Below are 20280 nucleotides of genomic sequence, written 5' to 3'. Positions count from 1 at the left end.
ATAAATATCAGGTGGAAATAAGAGCATTTATACATGTCAAGTCAGGTCAAGTCAAGTTTATTTCTATAGCGCTTTTCACAAAAGACATTGTCTCAAAGCAGCATTACAAAAATCAACAATGAAGGTGAATGGTGTGCATTTATCTCTGATGAGCAGCCGTGGTGACTGTGGCAAGGAAAAACTTCCCTAGATGTCATGAGGAAGAAACCTTGAGAGAAACCAGACTCAAAAGGGGAACCCATCCTCATTCGGGTGATATCAAGAGTGTGATTATAGTCTTTAAACAATACAGAACACTGGAGAGTGAGAACTAACATGATCACTGGAGTGTAAGATTATAAGTAGTGTTCTTTCTACAGTCTTATACAGTCATTGTAGTTATAAAACTAGGAGCTACTCATAAAATAGCTCAACATTTTCGATAATCACAGATCCAACACCAGCTTCTCCATGCCAGAGCCTTTAAACACTCCAGGAGGTCCAGAGTCCAAACTCCACACATGAAGTGGGATCCAGCTGGCACTGGTACGTCTCTGGGTGGTACGGGAAGTTTTGTGAGTTCTGCATCTATTTCATTAAAGGTCCATAATCTTCATGAGGTGGGACGTGACTGGAGGTGGCCAAACCTCAGGATGCCTCAAGATGGGGAGAAAAAGAGAAGCAGTGGAGAGGAATTAGCATAGCTGCTGTTCATGATATTAACAGCACAAGTTAATAACGTGCATTTGATCAGAAATACTGGAGCACAAGTTTATGATATGTGACGTATGTTATGTGTAGGCTTTGCTAAATACGTTTTTACTCTGCACTTAAACTGGGAGAGTGTGTCTGAGCCCCGAACACTGTCAGGAAGACTATTCCAAAATTTAGGAGCTAAAGGTGAGAATGCTCTACTGCCTTTAGTGGACTTTGCTATTCTAGTCCTTAGTTTTGAGATCTCAAAGAGCGTGACGAATTGTAGCGTGTTAAAAGACTGGATAGATACATGGGAGCTAAACCATTTAGTGTTTTAAGAATACATTTATACATTTAAAGAATTAGAATGGATTTATTCTGGATGGGGAAAACTTGCTTATTTTTTTAACTGTCCTGTCAAGGTTTGGACCTTTTCCTAAACACAACTGTAAAATTAACTGAAGCAAAACACCATGACACATATTTAAATGGAAACAACCATTTACTATACGTTCTTTACTTAGCAGCAGGTTTCTATATGCTAATAAAAATGTAAAAAATAAATAAAAAATAAATAAAAAATTAAGCTATATTTTATCACATTGTTTTCTGACGTATCTTTTCAAATGAGTGCTCTGATCATTGCAGCACTAAGTGATGTGTAAAAATAGAATAGATCAGGATAAACCCCCCAAAAAACCCAAAGCTGAATACGTGTATAATAACAACACACCCAGAAGTGCTTTATTCCTTTTATACTACAGCAGTATTCTGCTTTCACTTACATTATTGCAGTTATAAAATCTTAAGATTTGAAAGGAGCAGATGTGCCTTGGTGTTACAAAGTGCTGCTACAGAAGACTCAATGAATGTTCCTCCATAAGCACAATAACTGAGTGTCTGAACTGAACCATCTTATTTCTAAAATCATGTGCATTATTATTTAGATTATTTGCAGTGTCTGCTGTATAATCACCGTGAATTAGCTGTTACTAAGCAAATAGCTTTAGAAACAGCCCATAAAGGTAAACCTGTGGTTTTGGTATAGCTGGTACTACTGTCTATGCAGTCACTGAAGAGGATAAAAGATTATCTATGCTTTTTCACAAGCGCAGCATTTTTTTTTTAAAGACTGCTGAAGTAGTGTTTATTTATGCTTTTCTAGCAAATCTACAACTACTCATGCTACTGCCATAAAGAGACAGACAGAGAGAGAGAGAGAGAGAGAGAGAGAGAGAGAGAGAGAGAGAGAGAGAGAGAGAGAGAGAGAGAGAGAGAGAGAGAGAGAGAGAGAGAGAGAGAGAGAGAGAGAGAGAGAGAGAGAGAGAGACAGAGACGGGTGGTCAGAGGTCGCCATCTAGCGGTTTGTATTATAATAAAAATTCTGCATGAATATAAAGAATCGAAATCTCTATTCTCTAAAAGTCTCTATTATCTGATCACACCCGACAACATTGTTATACAAAAAACATATCGAAAGCGTTCAATCAGACAAACTACTTTATAACCATAGGATTTTCAGTTTAACATTACATTTTAAAATATATATGTTTATAAATATAAACAGCTGATTAGAGCCGGTTTATCCCAATTAATAAGATTTTGACGAGGATGAAACAGCCGCTTTCTCTTTGTTGTTTGAAAAGCCAAGGCTCCGGATGTCCCGCCCATTTTAAATGACGTAACGATTGACAACGTTTTCGTCAACACGGTATACGTGGGGCACTTGATTGACAGTAACATCGACCAATGACCACGCGAAATCGAACAGCCATGGCGACAGAAACCCGTCTGCTGATTTGCAACCCGCCGAAACAGCATCGGGGAAGAAGGAGGACTTCGATCGTTTCGCCATGGACTGTTCCAGGATCAGTGCCGCTTAAATAGGACTCGAAACAGTAGCGCGGTGAGTAAGAATACCGTCGGCAACTTTCATCCGATTCAAGCCAAATGTTGTAAATCATTAGGAGTTCGTGATTGGATCGTTCACTGGAAACCCGGCCATATCACGTTTAAACAAGATCCCCCTTTCCACCAGCGGAGGCTTTGGCCTGCTCAGACAATGTTCATAAAAACTAGTTATTATCCGTCTGTTTACACTATGCCCCTGTAGCCTTATATTACCGGGTGAGTTAGTTTTGTACTTGGGGGAAATAATGTTGTCAGGCTGTCCTATATAGCGGTTTAGCTGTCGTGTTTCCTCCAAGAGGACTGGTTTAATAGACTGGTCGGGTTTCAGCAGATCCCCGGTTACAGAAAACACAGACCTGGTTCTGTGTACTACTGAGAGTCGATCCCAAAGTGAATCGATTCCCTGATTCTATACGGATCAAGAGACAAATTGATTCAGCACACAGACGAAGCTGATTACTGACTTAATCCACATGGATTCGCAAAATACACATGCTCCCAAAGTTACCCAAACGCATTATAGTCAATTGCGCAACACTTTCTACTGTAGTTCATTATTTAGAAGGGGGAAAAATGACCTTTAAAGATGTATGAATGTATTAAAACTAACCTTTACTTTGCTATTTCTATAGGGTTTAATAGGTGAACTGGACATTGTCTTAATCACAGTGGAAACAAAGACCTATGAATGACTGTAATTCTGCACTAAGAAACAAGATATAATTACACCTAGTTTGTTAAAACCAAACTAAACGGTGTTTCCTCAGAAGTGATTTTGCAAATGGATCCATCTTCTGGAATGCACATGCCAGCTGTTCCCCCAAACAGTGAGGTGGTCCATGTGACTGTTGGGAATCCTATTATAATGTACCAGACTCCGCCACAGGCCCCCAACATTGCACAGATAATTTCGCAGCAAGTCATACCACAAGATGTCACTTGTCAGACTATACCACATACAATTACTTCACAAGTTCAGATAGCATCACAACTCCAGGCTTCATTGCATGGCCATAGTCAAGGACGGGGTCAAACACAGAGTCATGTACAGTCTCAAAGTCATGGCCAGTCACAGAGTCACATGCAGACTCAAAGTCATGGACAAGCACAAAGTCACATACAGTCTCAAAGCCATGGACAAGCACAAAGTCACTTGCAGTCTCAAAGCCATGGACAGTCACAAAGTCATGTGCAGTCTCAAACTCATCTCCCATCACAAGTTCATGTTCCACAAGGTCCATCACAAAGCGAGACTGTCGCAGCATCTCAGGATGGTGCCAGATCATCTCTGCAGGTCCCTTTTGCAGAGGTCGCTTCTCTGCTGGATCCTAACATGAAGAGCTCAAAAGCCAGAAAGTACCAAATCCATTATGAGGAAGTAAAACGAAGGCTGGAGCCACCCGAAAAGATGTCACTCAGATCTTTGGCTGCCTACACTAGAGTGAGTCGAGGTCCAGCCAGCAAAAAATCCCTTTTGGAATCGCTGAATTTATTTGGCCTGTCACCAAGCACCAACACAGCTGTGTCTAGTACTTTCTCCAAACTCACTGAGGGTGAGATTTCATTAATACACCAGTAAATAAAGCTGTAATTTTAAAATAGTTTTATTTATTATGCATAATATGTTAAAGCAGTTAACATCAAATATGCAAATGTATACATAATCTTACCCTTTCCTTAGTTTATTTTGAAACTATTTATTGCATGTATTTTCCACAGGTGATACAGCAGCACTGGTTAAAGACCTGAAGGACTTTGCATTACAGTATGTAGATTATGAAAATATGGCAAAACAGTTGCTGCCAGAGACAAACCAGGTTCAGCACTGGTCAAAAATAATTGAGACAAGGTAATGTGTTGTACACTATATTGTCCTATATTGATTATATTCTGTTACAGAAATCCAGATATACTAGATTTAAATAAATAGTTTGGTGTTGAAATCTTTAATAATTTCATTTTATGGAAAATTCCTACTTCCGTACTTATTCCTACTGTCTTGTTTCATTTTCTCTTTGGTCAATAAAACTGTTAGAGGAATATGCAATTTGTGGTTTATGTCTCTCAGGAACTATCTGGAAGAAATGCGGAAAGTTTTTAAAGACCCCATTAACAGTCACCCGTTCTCCAATGTGACACATGGTCTCGGTAATGGTGTGATGGATGTTGCCCTTGACATCATTGATACGGTCATTGACCGGCAGATTCGCATCCTCTCAGGAAACACAGACCCCAAACCCGAGCCACCTGTCAGGAGGATCCGAAAGCGAACACGTAAACCCAAGACTGCTGTGGAGGATGGCAAGCCCAAAGAGAAAGCCAAAAGAGGGAGGAAGAAAGGCAAGCAAATCCGATTAGACACTGTAGACCCACAGGTTCCACAATCCACAGACATTGAGAGTAGCGTACTGACTCTGGTGTCTGTAGGATACGAGACTATATCGAGTGGTCTCAGTGCCACCAGCACAGGTTTATCATAGTGCATAGACTGATGGACACTGTGAGCGCTGTGTGCATGCTGAGTGTTGACATACAGTAAAGCACATTTTAGATGTCTTTTTTTTTTTTTTTTTCAGGTTTTGTTAAAATGTGTTAATCTAAATGTTCTGAATACTTTTTGAGTGTCTAAAATGATTTATTGGGAAGGGTAAGTGGTTTATATCACCCAGAATGTTTTACTAAGATGTTTTTTCATGTTTTTTTTTTTTTTTTGTACATTATTCTAATTTCAATGAAGAACAAATGACTAGACTAGATAATCTTAAAAGAACTCAAAACTGGTGTTTTGTGAAGTGCAGATCATGATTCAGATGAATAAAAACAATCATGTCCAAAAAGTCATTGCATTATGAATTGTAAGGTGTAATGCATCTTGTTGTATTTTAAACAAGGGGGAATATACAGGTGCATCTTAATAAATTAGAATATCATTAAAAAGTAATTTATTTTAGTAATTCAATATAAAAAAAAAAAAAGGTTTTTAAGGTGTTTATTTCCTTTTAAGTTTGATGATTTTGGCACATCAAAAAAAATTTTTTTGTGAATTGTGGCCTTCTGGAAAGTATGTTCATTTACTGTATATGTACTCAATACTTGGTGGGGGCTCCTTCTGCTTTAATTACAGCCTTAATTCGGCGTGGCATGGAGGTGATCAGTCTGTGGCACTGCTGAGGTGGTTTGGAAGCCCAAGTTTCTTCGACAGTGGCATTCAGCTCATCTGCATGTTTTGGTCTCTTGTTTCTCATTTTCCTCTTCACAATTCAGGTCTGGTGAGTTTGCTGGGCACTCAAGCACACCAACACCATGGTCATTTAACCAACTTTTGGTGCTTTTGGCAGTGTGGGCAGGTGCCAAATCCTGCTGAAAAATGATATCAGCATTTTCATAAAGCTGGTCAGCAGAGGGAAGCATTAAGTCTTCTAAAAACTCCTAGTAGACAGCTGTGCTGACCTTGAACTTGATAAAACACAGTGGACCAACACCAGCAGAAGACATGACTCCCCGAAACCACCACTGACTGTGCAAACTTTACACTGGACCTCAAGCAACTTGTATTCTGTACCGTTCTCTCTTCCTCCATACTCTGGGACCTTGATTTTAAAATGAAATGTAAAATTAGCTTTTCTTTGATCTTAAAAGACAACTTTGGCCCACTGAGCAACAGTCCAGTCCTTTCTGTCCTTTGCTCAGCTCAGTGGTGGCCGTTTAGGGCCAGCAAAGCCTTCTCTGCTAGCCTAAACACTATCAGAAGCACTGCCCCACATTTACAACCTAATTTCTAATATTTGTTCCATGAAACTATTAATTTATTCCCAAAAGCTTGTTCTGTTTGCTTCCAGTACATGTATATAGAGGTTAGATTTTTTTTGTCCAATCAGATTTCAGCCTCTATGTGCTGCCATGTCAATATAATCTGACCAGGGCCTGCAAATGTAATACTGCTGGCCTTTTTACCATTGAGAATATTACCAACGGGTCTGTTTCTTTAACCAATCAGATTTAAAATTCTCCTCACAGGGCAGCTAGCTGGCCCAGAATATCATCAGAAATTTTCTGATTGGTTGGTCAGAGGACAACTGTTACAGCCAAGTTTGACTGGCAAAACACGTGTGTAGCTCTGCACACGTTAATACATTTGAGTTAGACTTTTTTATGCCTACTGAAGAGAAGAAATTTATTTGGTCTTGGACATACTTAAAAATACATTTTTAAGAAAAGCTAGACATCATGAGGAGAGGTCGACCAACCCTGAAGCTAGCTAGCTTGTCTCAGCCTGGGAAAGGGTTTGTTCGCTACTTCCAGTCCAGTGAATACAAGTGGTACCACTGGCTTACAGCTTCTGAGGAGCGGTGCAAATTATGAGTCTGCACCTCTGGTGAGTAGGTTGAATTTTATTTACATTTTTAATGTTTTTGTCATGTTATTAGACAAATATTGATTCTGAACTGCTCCAGATGATGTAGGTGCACAATTGTGGTGGTAGTGTAGAGGTTTGGAGTCTTAACTGGGTTTCTTGCTTTAGTAACATGGTATTCACCCTCCATATGTGAAATGCCTCTCTCTTTCTGTAATGACACGGGTTGTTATAATTGCTTTTTTGTATAGTATTGATGGTTTCTATAATCGTAATGTGATAGTGGTGGTCTTAAGAGGTGGATTAAGTTGGGTAAGTCCTCACTGAAGGCCCAGGTACCAAATGCATGGCCCGCCACTGGCCCAGGTAAAACACCTCTCAAATTGTCTCTGGTTCAGGAGTGGCTTAACACAAGGAATGCATCAGTTGTAGCCCATGGATACGTCTGTGCGTGGTGAATCTTAAAACACTGACTCCAGCTACAGTCTACTTTGTGAATCTCCCACAAATTCTTGAATGGGCTTTGTTTCACCTTTTTCTACCACATTTTCCCCTTCCATTCCACTTTCCATTAATGTGCTTAGATACAGCACTCTGTGAACACCTTTTGTGTCTTACCCTCCATGTGCAGGGTGTCCATGATCGTCTTCTGGACAACTGTCAAGTCAGCAGTCTTCCCCCATGATTGAACTTAACCAGACTGAGACACCATTTAACGGCTCAGGAAACCTTTTCAGGTGTTTGGATTTAATTAGCTGATTGGAGTGTGACATCACGAGTCTCCAATATTGAACTTTTTTACAATATTTAAATTTTCTGAGATACTGAATTTTGTGTTTTCATTAGATTTAAGCCAAAATGTAAAGAAATGATAAAAATTTAAATAAATAAACACATGAAATATATCAGTCTGTGTGAGATGAATCTATACAACATAAGAGTTTCACTTTTTGTATTGAATAACTAAAATAAATACACTTTTTAATGATATTTAAATTTATTGAATATTATTGTAAAATTTCTATATTACACACACACACACACACACACACACACACACACACACACACACACACACACACACACGTATATATACAAATTATAAAAAAATGTAAGTAGACTAAGCTGTTGCTGAGCTGAATAGACATACACGAACATCCAATGGAAAAAAAAAGAACAATATGCAGGCGCACGCACAGACACGCACACACGCAGACATTCGTGTTCGTGTATGTCCATTCAGCTCAGCAACAGCTGTCTACTTAAATTTTTTTATAATTTGGAAAAAGTTATCTATACATGATGTACTTATTAAAGTCCATCACATCATTTCAACAGTTTCCCGATCCAGAATTTCAACAAGTTCTAAATTTTATCAAAGGTATATTTAAAGGCTATTTTAAAATATTAATAATATACACTATGGATATACGAAAAAAATTCTTATTTTTGAAAACTTCTGAAACTTTTTTTTTTTTCTTTTCAATTTCACTGTGCATGTATATTCAAGAAATTAGTGGTCAGTTAGAAATTAATTTAGACTGCTTATGTGTATTTAAGGTACTTTGGTTGTCTATATAAAATAATATAGTGATTATGTATAAGCAAAGAAGCTTTAAAGAGATTTAGGTTTGGAGTGCATTACGGGGGGGTGAGGAGGGATTGAGAAGAGACACATGAAAAATACAGCACAGCTAAATCACAGGGAAACACAATAACAGAGCTAGCATATTACAAGAACAGTTATACATAATGTTGCACAATGAAATAAAATTTTAACTATGTTTTTTATTGAGAAGACTATCGGATCGGAGTCCATGCTGAGATTCTGTTGTGCACACATGGACAGCAGGACTATTAGGTGTCTTTTTTTCACCACAGCATGGGTAAGTAACAATATTGTTTCCAATCTGCAGGAGGTATAAACATAAAAAGTTTCTCAATTATGTCATTGAGCTTTCACAGGCTTACTTTTACACCTGCGGATTATAATGTAATCTATTCAGCATACAAAAATTCATATAAAATTATCATATTTAACTTGGTTTATCGACTCCTTTCTTTAGATTCACTCAATGCTGCTATAGTTGCTATAAGTGTGACCACAGAGCTGTTTGTGGAGGAACTGGAACCTCACATAGAAACACTGCTGACTGCGGTACACGGGAGTGAGTGTACTATATACAATCTTTTTCATTGCTTTTTAACCTCACACAGGGTGAGAGAAAATAAAAAACTTATTAGCTGCATTTCAAAAGTACAGACTGCTCAGATGAGAATGTTATTTGCATTTCCTTTGAACAATACTTGGGGCATGATGGCCGTGCAAGAGGCTAAAGTTATCTTAAGTTAACCTAATTTAAGGCTGAAGTTATAACCTCATGTTAAAAGCAAAGAGACACTTTAATCTGCATTTGTGTCTGTTCAAGGCATTGAGTGACAGAACTGATTAACTACTTACACTCAAACAGCCAGATGGCCAGCTATTGGAAAAGACAGCACCTGTGTAAACATGATCCCGACATGCCCTCAATTCCCCATGTTTGTTCAGGTTAAGTGAGAATAGTTTGACAGGATTGATATGTTTATAGGTAAGACTTTAGAGGTATGATTTATGACTAAAAAACCTTTTTTGTGTGTCGGTTTAGAAATCCTAATGAAATCTGTCGTTCTTGATAATCCGTGAAGATTTACTGAGTAGGTTTGTGTGTGTGTGTGTGTGTGTGTGTGTGTGTGTGTGTGTGTGCTCTTTCCTATCAGAGAGCAGCATAGCTGAGCAGGTGGTAGAGAGTGGCATTCTGCCGGTTCTGGCTCAGGCCTTGAGGAGGAAAAGCGCCCTCACTATACACACAGCCAGACTGGTGGCAGAGCTCTCCAGGGAGGGTGAGCAAAGAATCAGTGTTTCAGACATGTGCATATTTGAATTGTGATAAAGTAGGTGTAACAAGAAATGTTGTATAAGCTGCAGACAAATTAATGCTCTTAATGCTCTTGCCCAGCCAAATGCACAAGCCTTGCCACAGCTATAGCCAAAGTAGTACAGACTATGTTTTGTGTTTCTGTCATGCCTGAAGCATAGCTTGAATTGGCCCATTATTTCTAAAAGTACAAAAAATACACTATATACTGTCCATCATTCTTGTAATTTTCCTTCTTGGATTTCAACATAATCTCTATCTATTGCATATGTAGTATATACTGGATGTACCATAATCGAATTAATGTTGGCTAGTAACCGACTAATAAGTTTAAGGGCCATTGGTGAATTTTAGTAATAAACATTTGTGTCTAACAACAATAACACTGGAGCAAATAAATCCACCACTGGAAGTTTTAGCCAGGTGTAATCATGCTAAAACTTGGGTAGTAATGTTTTTTTTGCTGGTATTACACAAAATAAAATTCCTCCCTTTAAAAAAAAAAAGTAATTCCAATGTTTAATACATATTATAAATGTATCATGCTTATTTACAAATCTATTTTGTGTAACTGAAGAATTAATAAAAACCTGTCTTTTGCAAACATTTTGATGCCAATACCTTGTCCAAAGATTTCTATCATATGTTAGTTTCTTTTTTTCATTCCAAAATGATTGTTAGACAGAGATGCGATGAATACAGTTTTAGTTTTTTTAAATCCTCTAATTTCCTTCTGGTACCAGTACTTTTTCCATTACATTGTGTTTATTCTCAGTTTCCTTCAGCAATAGCTGCTTTGAGACTGGAATTGTATCTGCTCTTCTGACTTTACTGTTCAGTGAGAATCAGGAGCTACTGCTGCATGTTAGCCGAGCCATTGGGAGAATCTGCTCTAACAGCAGTAAGTGATGTACTGAACCGTACTTTTGACTACAAATACAAAGCTTTGAGAGAAGTGAAAATCCTTTCTTACCACAAATAGCTACAGTCAAAGGGCTATACCCATCAATGCTATCTGACTCCTTGAAATTCATCAAGCATTTCCTGTTGCATGAAATGTATTATATATGTATTATATTGGAATCTGCCATTTTATAACTCAGAAAAAACACTGTTGGTTGGCTATTTTACTGTTTTTGTTGACTGATTAGTTGAATGAAATAATCCAACCACAATAACAGTCTCACAGTTTCTGGTCTTATACTCCCCATTTGCTGAATAATTGCTGAATAATCTGGTTTGGGAAGGTATAACTGAATAACTAACTGGGACTAAAACACTTGATTTACTAAAGCTGGGATAAGGGTTGTTTACAGTAATGTTTTAATTATTGTAACATTATGAAACCTTTTTAGGTATTTTAGTGCAAAGTGATAATAATGTGATAAGTGATAATTAACCAAATGGCACAGGTTTGCTTAATGAAATTAACATTTAAATAGTTCCATTCACTTGTTCCATACATAAAGTTAATCTGTGCTGCAGTGAACTGTGAAAAAGGAGTCCCTGTGTGCAAAACCCTTGAGTACTCTTGTTTTTTTTATGAATACACAATGAGCCTGTTTTTTCTCTGTTTTTTTTTTATGATCATATGTGTAATCATTCTGAGCATTTCGCTGTAGATTGTGATCTGACAGACTCTGGTGTTTGACTGCTGTTTAATTACATTGCAGATCTGCAACAAGAAAGGCTGTTGAGACTGGGTGCTCTCCCCAGCCTGGTGTCTGTGCTGCTACAGTATTGTGAGAATGATGCCTTGCTGAGCTCCTGTCTGCAGGCTCTGTGTAATCTGGCAGATATGGGTGAAGAGGATGGCTCCACAGTTGTCTGGGAAAAGAAAGGACATTTTGACAAGGAAGTGCATGTGTTTCATGGCACCATGTGGCACTCGTGTGGCTTTGTGTCAGGAGCGAAAGTGGTTCAGCTAAACCAGCAGTCTCAGGGACAATATTTAGTAAGCATTGAAGTGTTTCAGAAAAGTTCCACTCTCTTTAGGAAAGAACACAGCAGATGACAGGCTGCCCAAACTTCTCCAGGTTTATAAAATATTCTGTGAGGAATATTCAGAAAAACAGGAGTCATCTAAAGACTGCAGTGTTTCACACTTTTTTTGTGAAGATTACAACAGGTAAAAAAGGTAAAATAGAGGAAAAAATAAAGAGAAAATGATCCGACTCAGAAAAAGAGATCTTTATTTGCTCGTCAATCATGTTTCCTGTCAAGTCAGAAAGTGTTCTAACCTTGGAAACAATGGCTATATGATATATGAGGAGTTATTGGGGAAAACCCCAATTTGCATTTCATATATTTGTATTCAAAACAGCTTTAGTTACCTTTAACTGAATTTACTAGTAGTACTAGTAAAAAGTACTAGTAGGTGTATTACAGTGGAACCTCGGGTTACGAGCGCCCCTGGATACGTAAAATTCAGGTTAAGAGTCGCAATTCATAAAAAATGTTGCCTCTAGTTACGAAATTTTTAGGATACGAGCGTTGCGCACGGAAAAATCGCAGGCAGGTTAGTTTTTTTACGTATCGCCACATGCTCTCGCTGCGCTCTCGTGCAGCACATACACATCCGCTCGTCGCTCTAACAGTGTGGAATTACTGAACTTTAAATACTGTACGTATTCCAAAATTTGTATCGGGATACGAGCTTTTCAGGTTAAGAGTAAAGTGATGGAACCAATTAAACTCGTAACCCGAGGTTCCACTGTATTGCGCATATATAGTACCGTAATTTCTGGACTATTAAGCGCACCCAAATATAAGCCCCACCCACTGAATTTTACAAAGATGTGCCGCACACCAGGCTGGGGAGAGCACCCAGTCTTAACAGCCTTTCTTGTTTTTTGGCATCGTTGTGCGTTTAAAAATCACCATCGGTGAAGCTTTGCTCCCGATGCCGTGCAGCTCAGAACACAGGTGAAGTGCGTTTTTTTCATGCCCGGTTGTTTTCAGCCTGACGAATGATTCGCATTTACTGTAGACAGTCAGAGTGGGCGGCAGGTCAAACATCAGAGGAACCTCATCCATATTTATGATGTGGTGCGGTCCGATTCAGTGGGAGTGCATCTGATTTAATATAAAGAGTTTTATTGGCTCACCTGAATCTGTTCGGCAATTTCATTGGTCTAATGTTATGGAGGCTCAGTTTTTTTGGCTTGAAGCTTGTTAAACCGGGAAAACCCCCGGAAAAATCCATAAATTAGCTGCTTCATTGTTTAAGCCGCGGGGTTCAAGAGTGGGGAAAAAAGTAGCGATTTATAGTCCGGAAAATACGGTATATCATATACTGAGATATCCAGACACAGTACTCCTTTTTATACAAGTATAAGAATGGATGAAGGCTATGTAAAGAAAATCATTAAAGATAATGGAAATAAAGAAGCGTGACTGAAAACCAGACCAAACTAAATCTGGATTTCTTAATCAGTGTGGCCAGAGATTACCTGTTTAAATTATTATTTGTGTTTGTGTTTTTGTGCATAAATTTAAAAGAGAAAAAAAAAATGATATATATACCAAAACTTTTGGCAGTATAGTGTATGTATGTGTGTGTGCGTGTGTGTGTGTGTATATATGTGTGTGTGTGTATATATATATATATATATATATATATATATGTGTGTGTGTGTGTATATATATATGTATATATATATATATATATATATATATATATATATATATATATATATATATATATGTATGTTATGGATGACACTTTTAACTGACAAACCAAGTATTTTTTGCAATGCACATCTGCCATCACTTTTCAGACATGTCTGCTTCTACTAAATATATTAAATATATATAAAGGAAGCATTGTCCTTTCTTCTGACCTGTTCTTCATGTTTGGTTGTTGTTGTAAATGTTGTTAGCTGCTCCCAGTCCATGCCACTGCTTGACCAGCTCCTGTGATTTACTGATCATCTCATTCCAATGCTCCAGCTCTCTGCCTCTCGCATACATAAATGGCCCAATGACTACAAGTCCAAGTGATACTGTGCAGAAGTAGAAACAAAGAGAACATTTTGATTAAAACAATGCTGCTACACTTAATGGTGAATGATAATTATGGTAAATTTACATTAATTTACTTGGTGTGACATTAAATTAATGACATTCATTTAACTTATCAATAAAGCCTGTTAAGGGATGAAAGGGCCACACTATTTTGCAAATGTAAGCTTTGTTCGAATGAGACTGTTATTTGGTATTTGCTTGATCATCACTTACCTGGTGCTGTGGCTCTGGTACTTGGCACTTCAGCAAGCTCTTCATGGCCTACCTGCTGGACTTCCAAGCAAATACAAGCTGCATCTAGCTGCACAGGTAGGAGCCTGAATGTCAGCTTCTCGTTAAAAGTTGGGGTGCTGCCTCTGGTTTCTGGTGTGCACTTTGTTTTCACTACCTGAGTGTGTATCTGCAAAGAAACCTGAACAGAAACACCTGTCCAAGCCATTTACTGGTGAAAAACATTTGCTCAAAGTGTTAAAAGTGTATGATAACATTTTTCTAAATGTTCTAAATTAATAATTCACATTACTGCATATTACCAGCATTGCTGGGACACTGGAGTCCTCTGGCTCTAAGCACAACCACAGTGAGGCGCTGTAGAGACTGATTGTAGTTCAGAGACACCTGGATATTGCCATGCTTTGAAAGAGGCTGTGTCATAACAGAGAACAGTGTAGCACATAAACTTCAATCTGCACCATTTAGCAACTCGGAAATTAAGAACGAAAGAAAGACGAATATTGAAAATAAACACTGGTTCTTGTCTACCAGATCACTGTCAGTCTCAAGGTCTCGCCACAAGACTTTCCCAGCTGCCTCTTGCAGTTCATCTTGTCTTAGTGGGAGCAGAACATGGCCCACCAGGTGGTGCTTCTTCAGTCTGTCCACACTGTACAAACTCATGCGCAGTGTACACTGGTCCACACTGTTATTCGATACCTTAATATCCATTCATTAAAAAAGGTTTGCTTTACACATAAGCCATGTTTGCAAAAAGAAATAAAAATCATTAAACATTTGTAAAAGTAATCATTATATACATATGACTTGTAAATGATGTATATTAAAGTCTTGAGCTTACAATCTCATTTATTTTCACATTTATAATCACAAACCCATCTACATTTTTTTGGTAGTTAGACGGTGGCAATAATATAGAACTGTCTACTGAATAAGATCCCACTAGATAAACTGAGTAAATTTCATTGTTTTGTTATGTTTGTTTATGACAGGAAATCATACACATTGCAACTACAGTGCCCTCCACAATTATTGGCACCCCTGTTTAAGATGTGGTCGTGGACTTCAAAAAATTCTCCTTTTTTTTTTAAACAACATAGAACCCAAATGCAAAAAGAGAAAATCCAACCTTTATTTAAGTACATTACTTTGGTGGTAAAAAAATCACACATTTAGAAAAAAAAAACTTGAAATCATGTGTGCCACAATTATTGGCACCCCTGATGTTAATACTTTGTACAACCTCCTTTTGCCAACAAGACAGCACTTAATCTCCTCCTATAACATTTCACAAGATTGGAGAACACAGAGAGAGGGATTTTTGACCATTCTTCTTTGCACAATCTTTCTAGATCATCCAGTGTCCTGGGTCCTCTCTTATGCACTCTTCTCTTTAGCTCGCCCCACAGGTTTTCGATTGGGTTGAGGTCTGGGGACTGAGATGGCCATGGGAGGACCTTGAGTTTGTGACTGCTGAACCACTTTTGTGTAGATTTTGCCACATGTTTTGGATCATTATCCTGCTGAAAGACCCAATGACGACCCATCTTCAGCTTTCTGGCAGAGGCCATCAGGTTTTTATTTAAAATATCCTGGTACTTCAAAGCGTTCATAATGCCATGCACCCTAACAAGGTTCCCAGGGCCTTTGGAAGAGAAACAGGCCCACAGCATCACAGATCCTCCACCATACTTCACGGTGGGCATGAGGTGCTTTTCGGCATACTCATCTTTTGTTTTACGCCAGACCCACTTAGAGTGTTTGTTGCCAAAAAGCTCAATCTTAGTCTCATCTGACCAAAGCACACGATCCCAGTTGAAGTCCCAGTACCGCTTAGCAAACTCCAGACGTTTACGTTTGTGAGTGTTAGTGAGAAAAGGCTTTTTCCTTGCATGCCTCCCAAACAGCTTGTTGGCATGTAGAGAGCGTCTGATGGTTGTTTTGGAGACTCTGTGACCCCAAGATGCCACTCTTTGATGCAATTCTGTGACGGTGAGCTTGGGACCTCTTCCAGCCTTGTTTGTCACTGTTTCAGTTGTTTTAAACATCTTAATGATTCCTCTGACTGTAGATACCAGCAAGTTAAGGCGAGTGGCTATTTTCTTGTAGCCATTGCCTGACTTATGAAGGTCGACACACATCTGCCTTACTTGAATGGTGTGTTCTCTTGTCTTTGCCATGTTGACAAATGGGTAAGAGAATTAGGCCTCTGTGTCACGTCATATTTATACCCCAGTGAAACAGGAAATCATGAATTACTAATTAAAAGTCCATAGATACCCTGACCAACCTTAGCAACTACAGAAAAATATATTCAAAAAAAAAAAACAATTACATTTTTCAGAGGAATTGTTAGGGGTGCCAATAATTGTGGGACACATGATTTCAAGTTTTTTTTTTTTTTCTAAATGTGTGATTTTTTTACCACCAAAGTAATGTACTTAAATAAAAGGTTGGATTTTTCTCTTTTTTTGCATTTGGGTTCTATGTTGTTTTAAAAAAAAGGAGAATTTTTTGAAGTCCACGACCACATCTTAAACAGGGGTGCCAATAATTGTGGAGGGCACTGTATGAACTTCAATGTAGTTCTAGACACATCTAAAATTCAACTTGAAGTTGAATCATTTTCTTCTTCTTTCAGCTGCTCTCATTAGGGGTCGCCACAGCGGATCATCCGTCTCCATACCCACCTGTCCTCTCTTTCAACCCAACTACCTGCATGTCTTCCCTCACCACATCCATAAACCTCCTCCTTGGTCTTCCTCTTTTCCTCCTTCCTGGTGGCTCCATCCACAGCATTCTTTTACTGATATACCCCATGTCCCTCCTCTCCACATGTCCAAACCATCTCAATTACGCCTCCCTCACCTTGTCTCTAAAACGTCCTACATGCGCTGTCCCTCTAATAAACTCATTTATAATCCTGTCCATCCTCGTCACTCCCAAAGAAAACCTTAACATCACACTTGCATTGGTGTAAATTTTAAAATAACAATATTAAAATATAGATGACTAGATATAGATGAATATCATTAATTATTAATAATAACATATATTTAAAGGTAAATTGAGCAAATGTGTTATTTTAGAAGAGTGTATCAAACTGGTAGCCCTTCACAATAATCGGTACCCAAGAAGTAGCTCTCAGTTTCTAAAAGGTTGGTGACCCCTGGCTTACAGTATAACTTTAAAACAGTTGTAAGAGTAGTATAGTAGTAGTATAACATTGTTTATTGTGCTCATCAATTTTATTTCTAAAAGGAACAAAGTGAGAAGAACTAAAGACGCAGTTGTAGTTACTGTATGCATTACCAAAATACTCAATATAGCTGAAAGTAAACACAGAAGTGCTTAAAATTTCCATCTAATCAGACTTGATTACTACTCAATAATAAGTTTCATTTTGGCATATCTGCCCCACCTAAGACCTATTTGTTTTCCTAATTTAACAGTTGCTGTTTTAAATGCATTATATTGGTATGCTCTCAAGTTACTGTTATGTGTTACACATGTTAGAAATGCAATACAGAGAGATTAGATGAAAAATATACCTATAAAGTAACTCAAGACAGTATGCCCATGTCCTGGTATACCTGAAAGACAAAGGTGTCATTGAACTGTGGTTGGCAGCCTTTGCTCTGGGCCTTGGCCTGGCGATGATGTCGATCTTCAGATGGCAGGAGCTGCAGTTTGACCAGTGTGGCACTGCTTTGGCATTGGGCAGGAAGATTGGCAGCTTGGAGCAGGGAGACCACCAGCTGCTCTTGCTCCTGCTGATACTGCACAGCAAAGCACAGGCGTACAGTAGAGCCACTGGGCTGTGCCCACTCACTTGGCTCTTCAGGAAGCTGGTACAGATCTGGCCTCAGGCTACCCAGTGGGAACCAGCCTGCAGTTACATACAGTCAGAGAGAGAGTGCAAAAGGGAATGGGAAGACAAAGATAAAGAAAAGTGAATAGAGTGAAATTAAATAATAAGATTATTAACATCCTTTTCATAATATTCTTCACAGTTCTCAGAATGACTTACTGCCTATTGTTAGAGAGCCACGCTGGATATGCAGATGTGGGTGCTGTTTCCATTGCTCTTCTTCCTCCCTCCCTTCAGGCATTGCTGAATGGGTTGAACTCTTGAAACTTGGAGGCAGAAAGAAGGGAACTTCAGCTGAACTAGGATGCATGAGATCAGAGTTAACCACTATTGTGGTTCAAGATATTTTTATTGTATTTTCTACCACTCTGTGCATCTGTTGTTAGAATAGTTGGAGGTAAGATCAGATACACACCCATAGCTGCTAGCTTGTAATGTTTGGAGCACAGGTGTGCATGGTGGAATAACTGAATTAGTGCTGATCAGTTGATTGTCCCTTCTCATGTCCTGTCTCCTCTTCCATAAAAGATACACTGTCAGGCCAATCATCAGAAGAAAAAGAAGTACAGCAGATAGACCAGTGGCCAATGCTATCATAGGATCTGATGGAACAGAAAATCCAATAATGTTACTATCAAATAAAATAGATCTAATCTATTTCATTAGATCTCTTTCTAGATCTGATCATTTCATTTTTGATTGTCTCTTTATGGTGTAATGGAGTTTAGAATTCAGAAACTTAAACTTTGGATTATTCTTGCTATCACTAGTGATTAAATGGTATTGTGGTACACTGGTATTCTTTTCCACTGCACTAAACTTGTTGATATTGGTGACATTGCCTCTAGTTGTGGAAACGTTTCACATTTAAAGGCAGCTAACAGATGGCAAGTTCCGACAATGTGTTGCCTTCTAACCTGAGCCCACTAAATTCACCAAATTTTTTAAAAAGAGAAAAACCATTTTCTGGGATTAATTGAAGATTTCAACAAACCAAATTTTCCAAAAAAAATCTATTAAAATTGCTTCCCCAAGTTTAGTTTTGGACACCACTATGAATTTCCCATCTCAGTAACTCAGTAACAATGTCTTTCTATACTTTTCATTGCTGTACCATATGGGACTAAGACCAGAGCACTATAATGACTATTTTTGTGAATTCAAATACAAAGTTTCCAGGCAATTCTCTAACTGCTGATGTGTACAGTTATTCCTAATGATAAAAGAAAGTAAAACATATTACAAACAAGACTAAGGATTCACATGAATTGGCTTCAGTAAAATCAGTGCCTTATAGTAACATGAATAGTTCAGGGTTATAGACATGGTTCTGTTGTAATTGTGATCCCACATAAAATATTCTTTATCAAATTGAACAGTAATGAATGACTGAAACCAATAACGTATTACAGGTTATTGTCCCTTTTTGATTGTGTCCTAGATATAATGTGAATTTTCGTATATGTGTATAGAAACATTTTGCAACATGCAAAAGCAAAAAAAGAAATACTGTTATGGATAAAAGCAATTCCCAGATGTTTACTTACCAGCCATGGATAGCCAAAGCCACCACAAACATCCAGTTTGGTTTTATCTCTCTTTGTGGTTATGAGTTGCATTTTCCAATACAGCTGCTACTTTCATACATTTCTTCAGCAGCTCTTTTGCCTCTGAGCCTGACCACAAATTAACCTAGTCACCAAAGTGTTCTGAGCCTGCTGTACTTGGTTAATCAACAGACACAGAGTCACACACATCCAGAGTGTACAAAACACACCAGGCTTGAGTATAGCTAAAACTTGCATTTTCTGTACACCAAAGATAATACAAGTGGCCAGTGTGTATGAACACACTAACCTAATCTGGGATTCCAAATTTTGCAGAATAGTGTCATCTGCTGTGTTCTCATCCCCTTTAGCTTTCCATGAAGAAAGGCATCTGTGCAAACTTTGGTAAAACTTTTGACCATTACATTGGGCACACATTTTAAAAAGTGCATAGAGAAATACAAATTGGTGAGTATGTATCAGAAAAAATCTAAACCTAGTCAGTTCCTTTTCCTATTAATATTGATTAGGCTATCTTAATTTTCTAAAAAATAAAATAAAATAAATAACGCAGCACTTGCACCGCCTTTCTGATTTAATCTTACCCGAATGTATTTGAATTTGCACTCCACCTTTTGAGTTAGATCATTATTAATTTGAATTGTTGTGTAATAAATCAAAACTGGCATGTTTATAATTGACTATGACATTATTCCTATACAGGGTTTAATTATTACAAACAGA

General features: G+C 38.1%; 3 protein-coding genes across 3 annotated transcripts; 2 read left to right on the top strand and 1 right to left on the bottom strand.

The window, feature by feature from the left end:
- The first annotated feature begins 2243 nt into the window (after positions 1-2243).
- si:ch73-127m5.2 (uncharacterized protein LOC561202 homolog) lies at positions 2244-5423 on the top strand. Its single transcript, XM_046854087.1, has 4 exons — positions 2244-2581; positions 3219-4139; positions 4306-4435; positions 4655-5423. The coding sequence occupies exons 2-4, from the start codon at positions 3368-3370 to the stop codon at positions 5064-5066; spliced, it is 1314 nt and encodes a 437-aa protein (XP_046710043.1). The 5' UTR covers positions 2244-2581; positions 3219-3367; the 3' UTR covers positions 5067-5423.
- A 2798-nt stretch (positions 5424-8221) lies between these two features.
- Positions 8222-12354, top strand: si:dkey-21e13.3 (uncharacterized protein LOC100150043 homolog). Its single transcript, XM_046854089.1, is given in 6 exon segments — positions 8222-8826; positions 9007-9108; positions 9701-9823; positions 10634-10759; positions 11532-11849; positions 11852-12354. Coding segments are annotated over 6 exon segments (849 nt in total). The 5' UTR covers positions 8222-8822; the 3' UTR covers positions 12028-12354.
- A 1213-nt stretch (positions 12355-13567) lies between these two features.
- syt15 (synaptotagmin XV) lies at positions 13568-20269 on the bottom strand. Its single transcript, XM_046854088.1, has 9 exons — positions 20142-20269; positions 19537-19936; positions 18405-18591; positions 18149-18288; positions 17712-18007; positions 14647-14817; positions 14418-14529; positions 14098-14310; positions 13568-13862 (listed from the first exon to the last, which is right to left on the bottom strand). The coding sequence occupies exons 2-9, from the start codon at positions 19541-19543 to the stop codon at positions 13708-13710; spliced, it is 1281 nt and encodes a 426-aa protein (XP_046710044.1). The 5' UTR covers positions 19544-19936; positions 20142-20269; the 3' UTR covers positions 13568-13707.
- Between the last annotated feature and the right edge of the window lie 11 nt (positions 20270-20280).

The sequence above is a fragment of the Silurus meridionalis genome, chromosome 7, assembly GCF_014805685.1.
Source record: "Silurus meridionalis isolate SWU-2019-XX chromosome 7, ASM1480568v1, whole genome shotgun sequence".
Lineage (NCBI taxonomy): Eukaryota > Metazoa > Chordata > Actinopteri > Siluriformes > Siluridae > Silurus > Silurus meridionalis.
The sequence above is the reverse complement of the archived record's forward strand: the minus strand, read 5'-3'. Positions and strand labels throughout refer to the sequence as shown.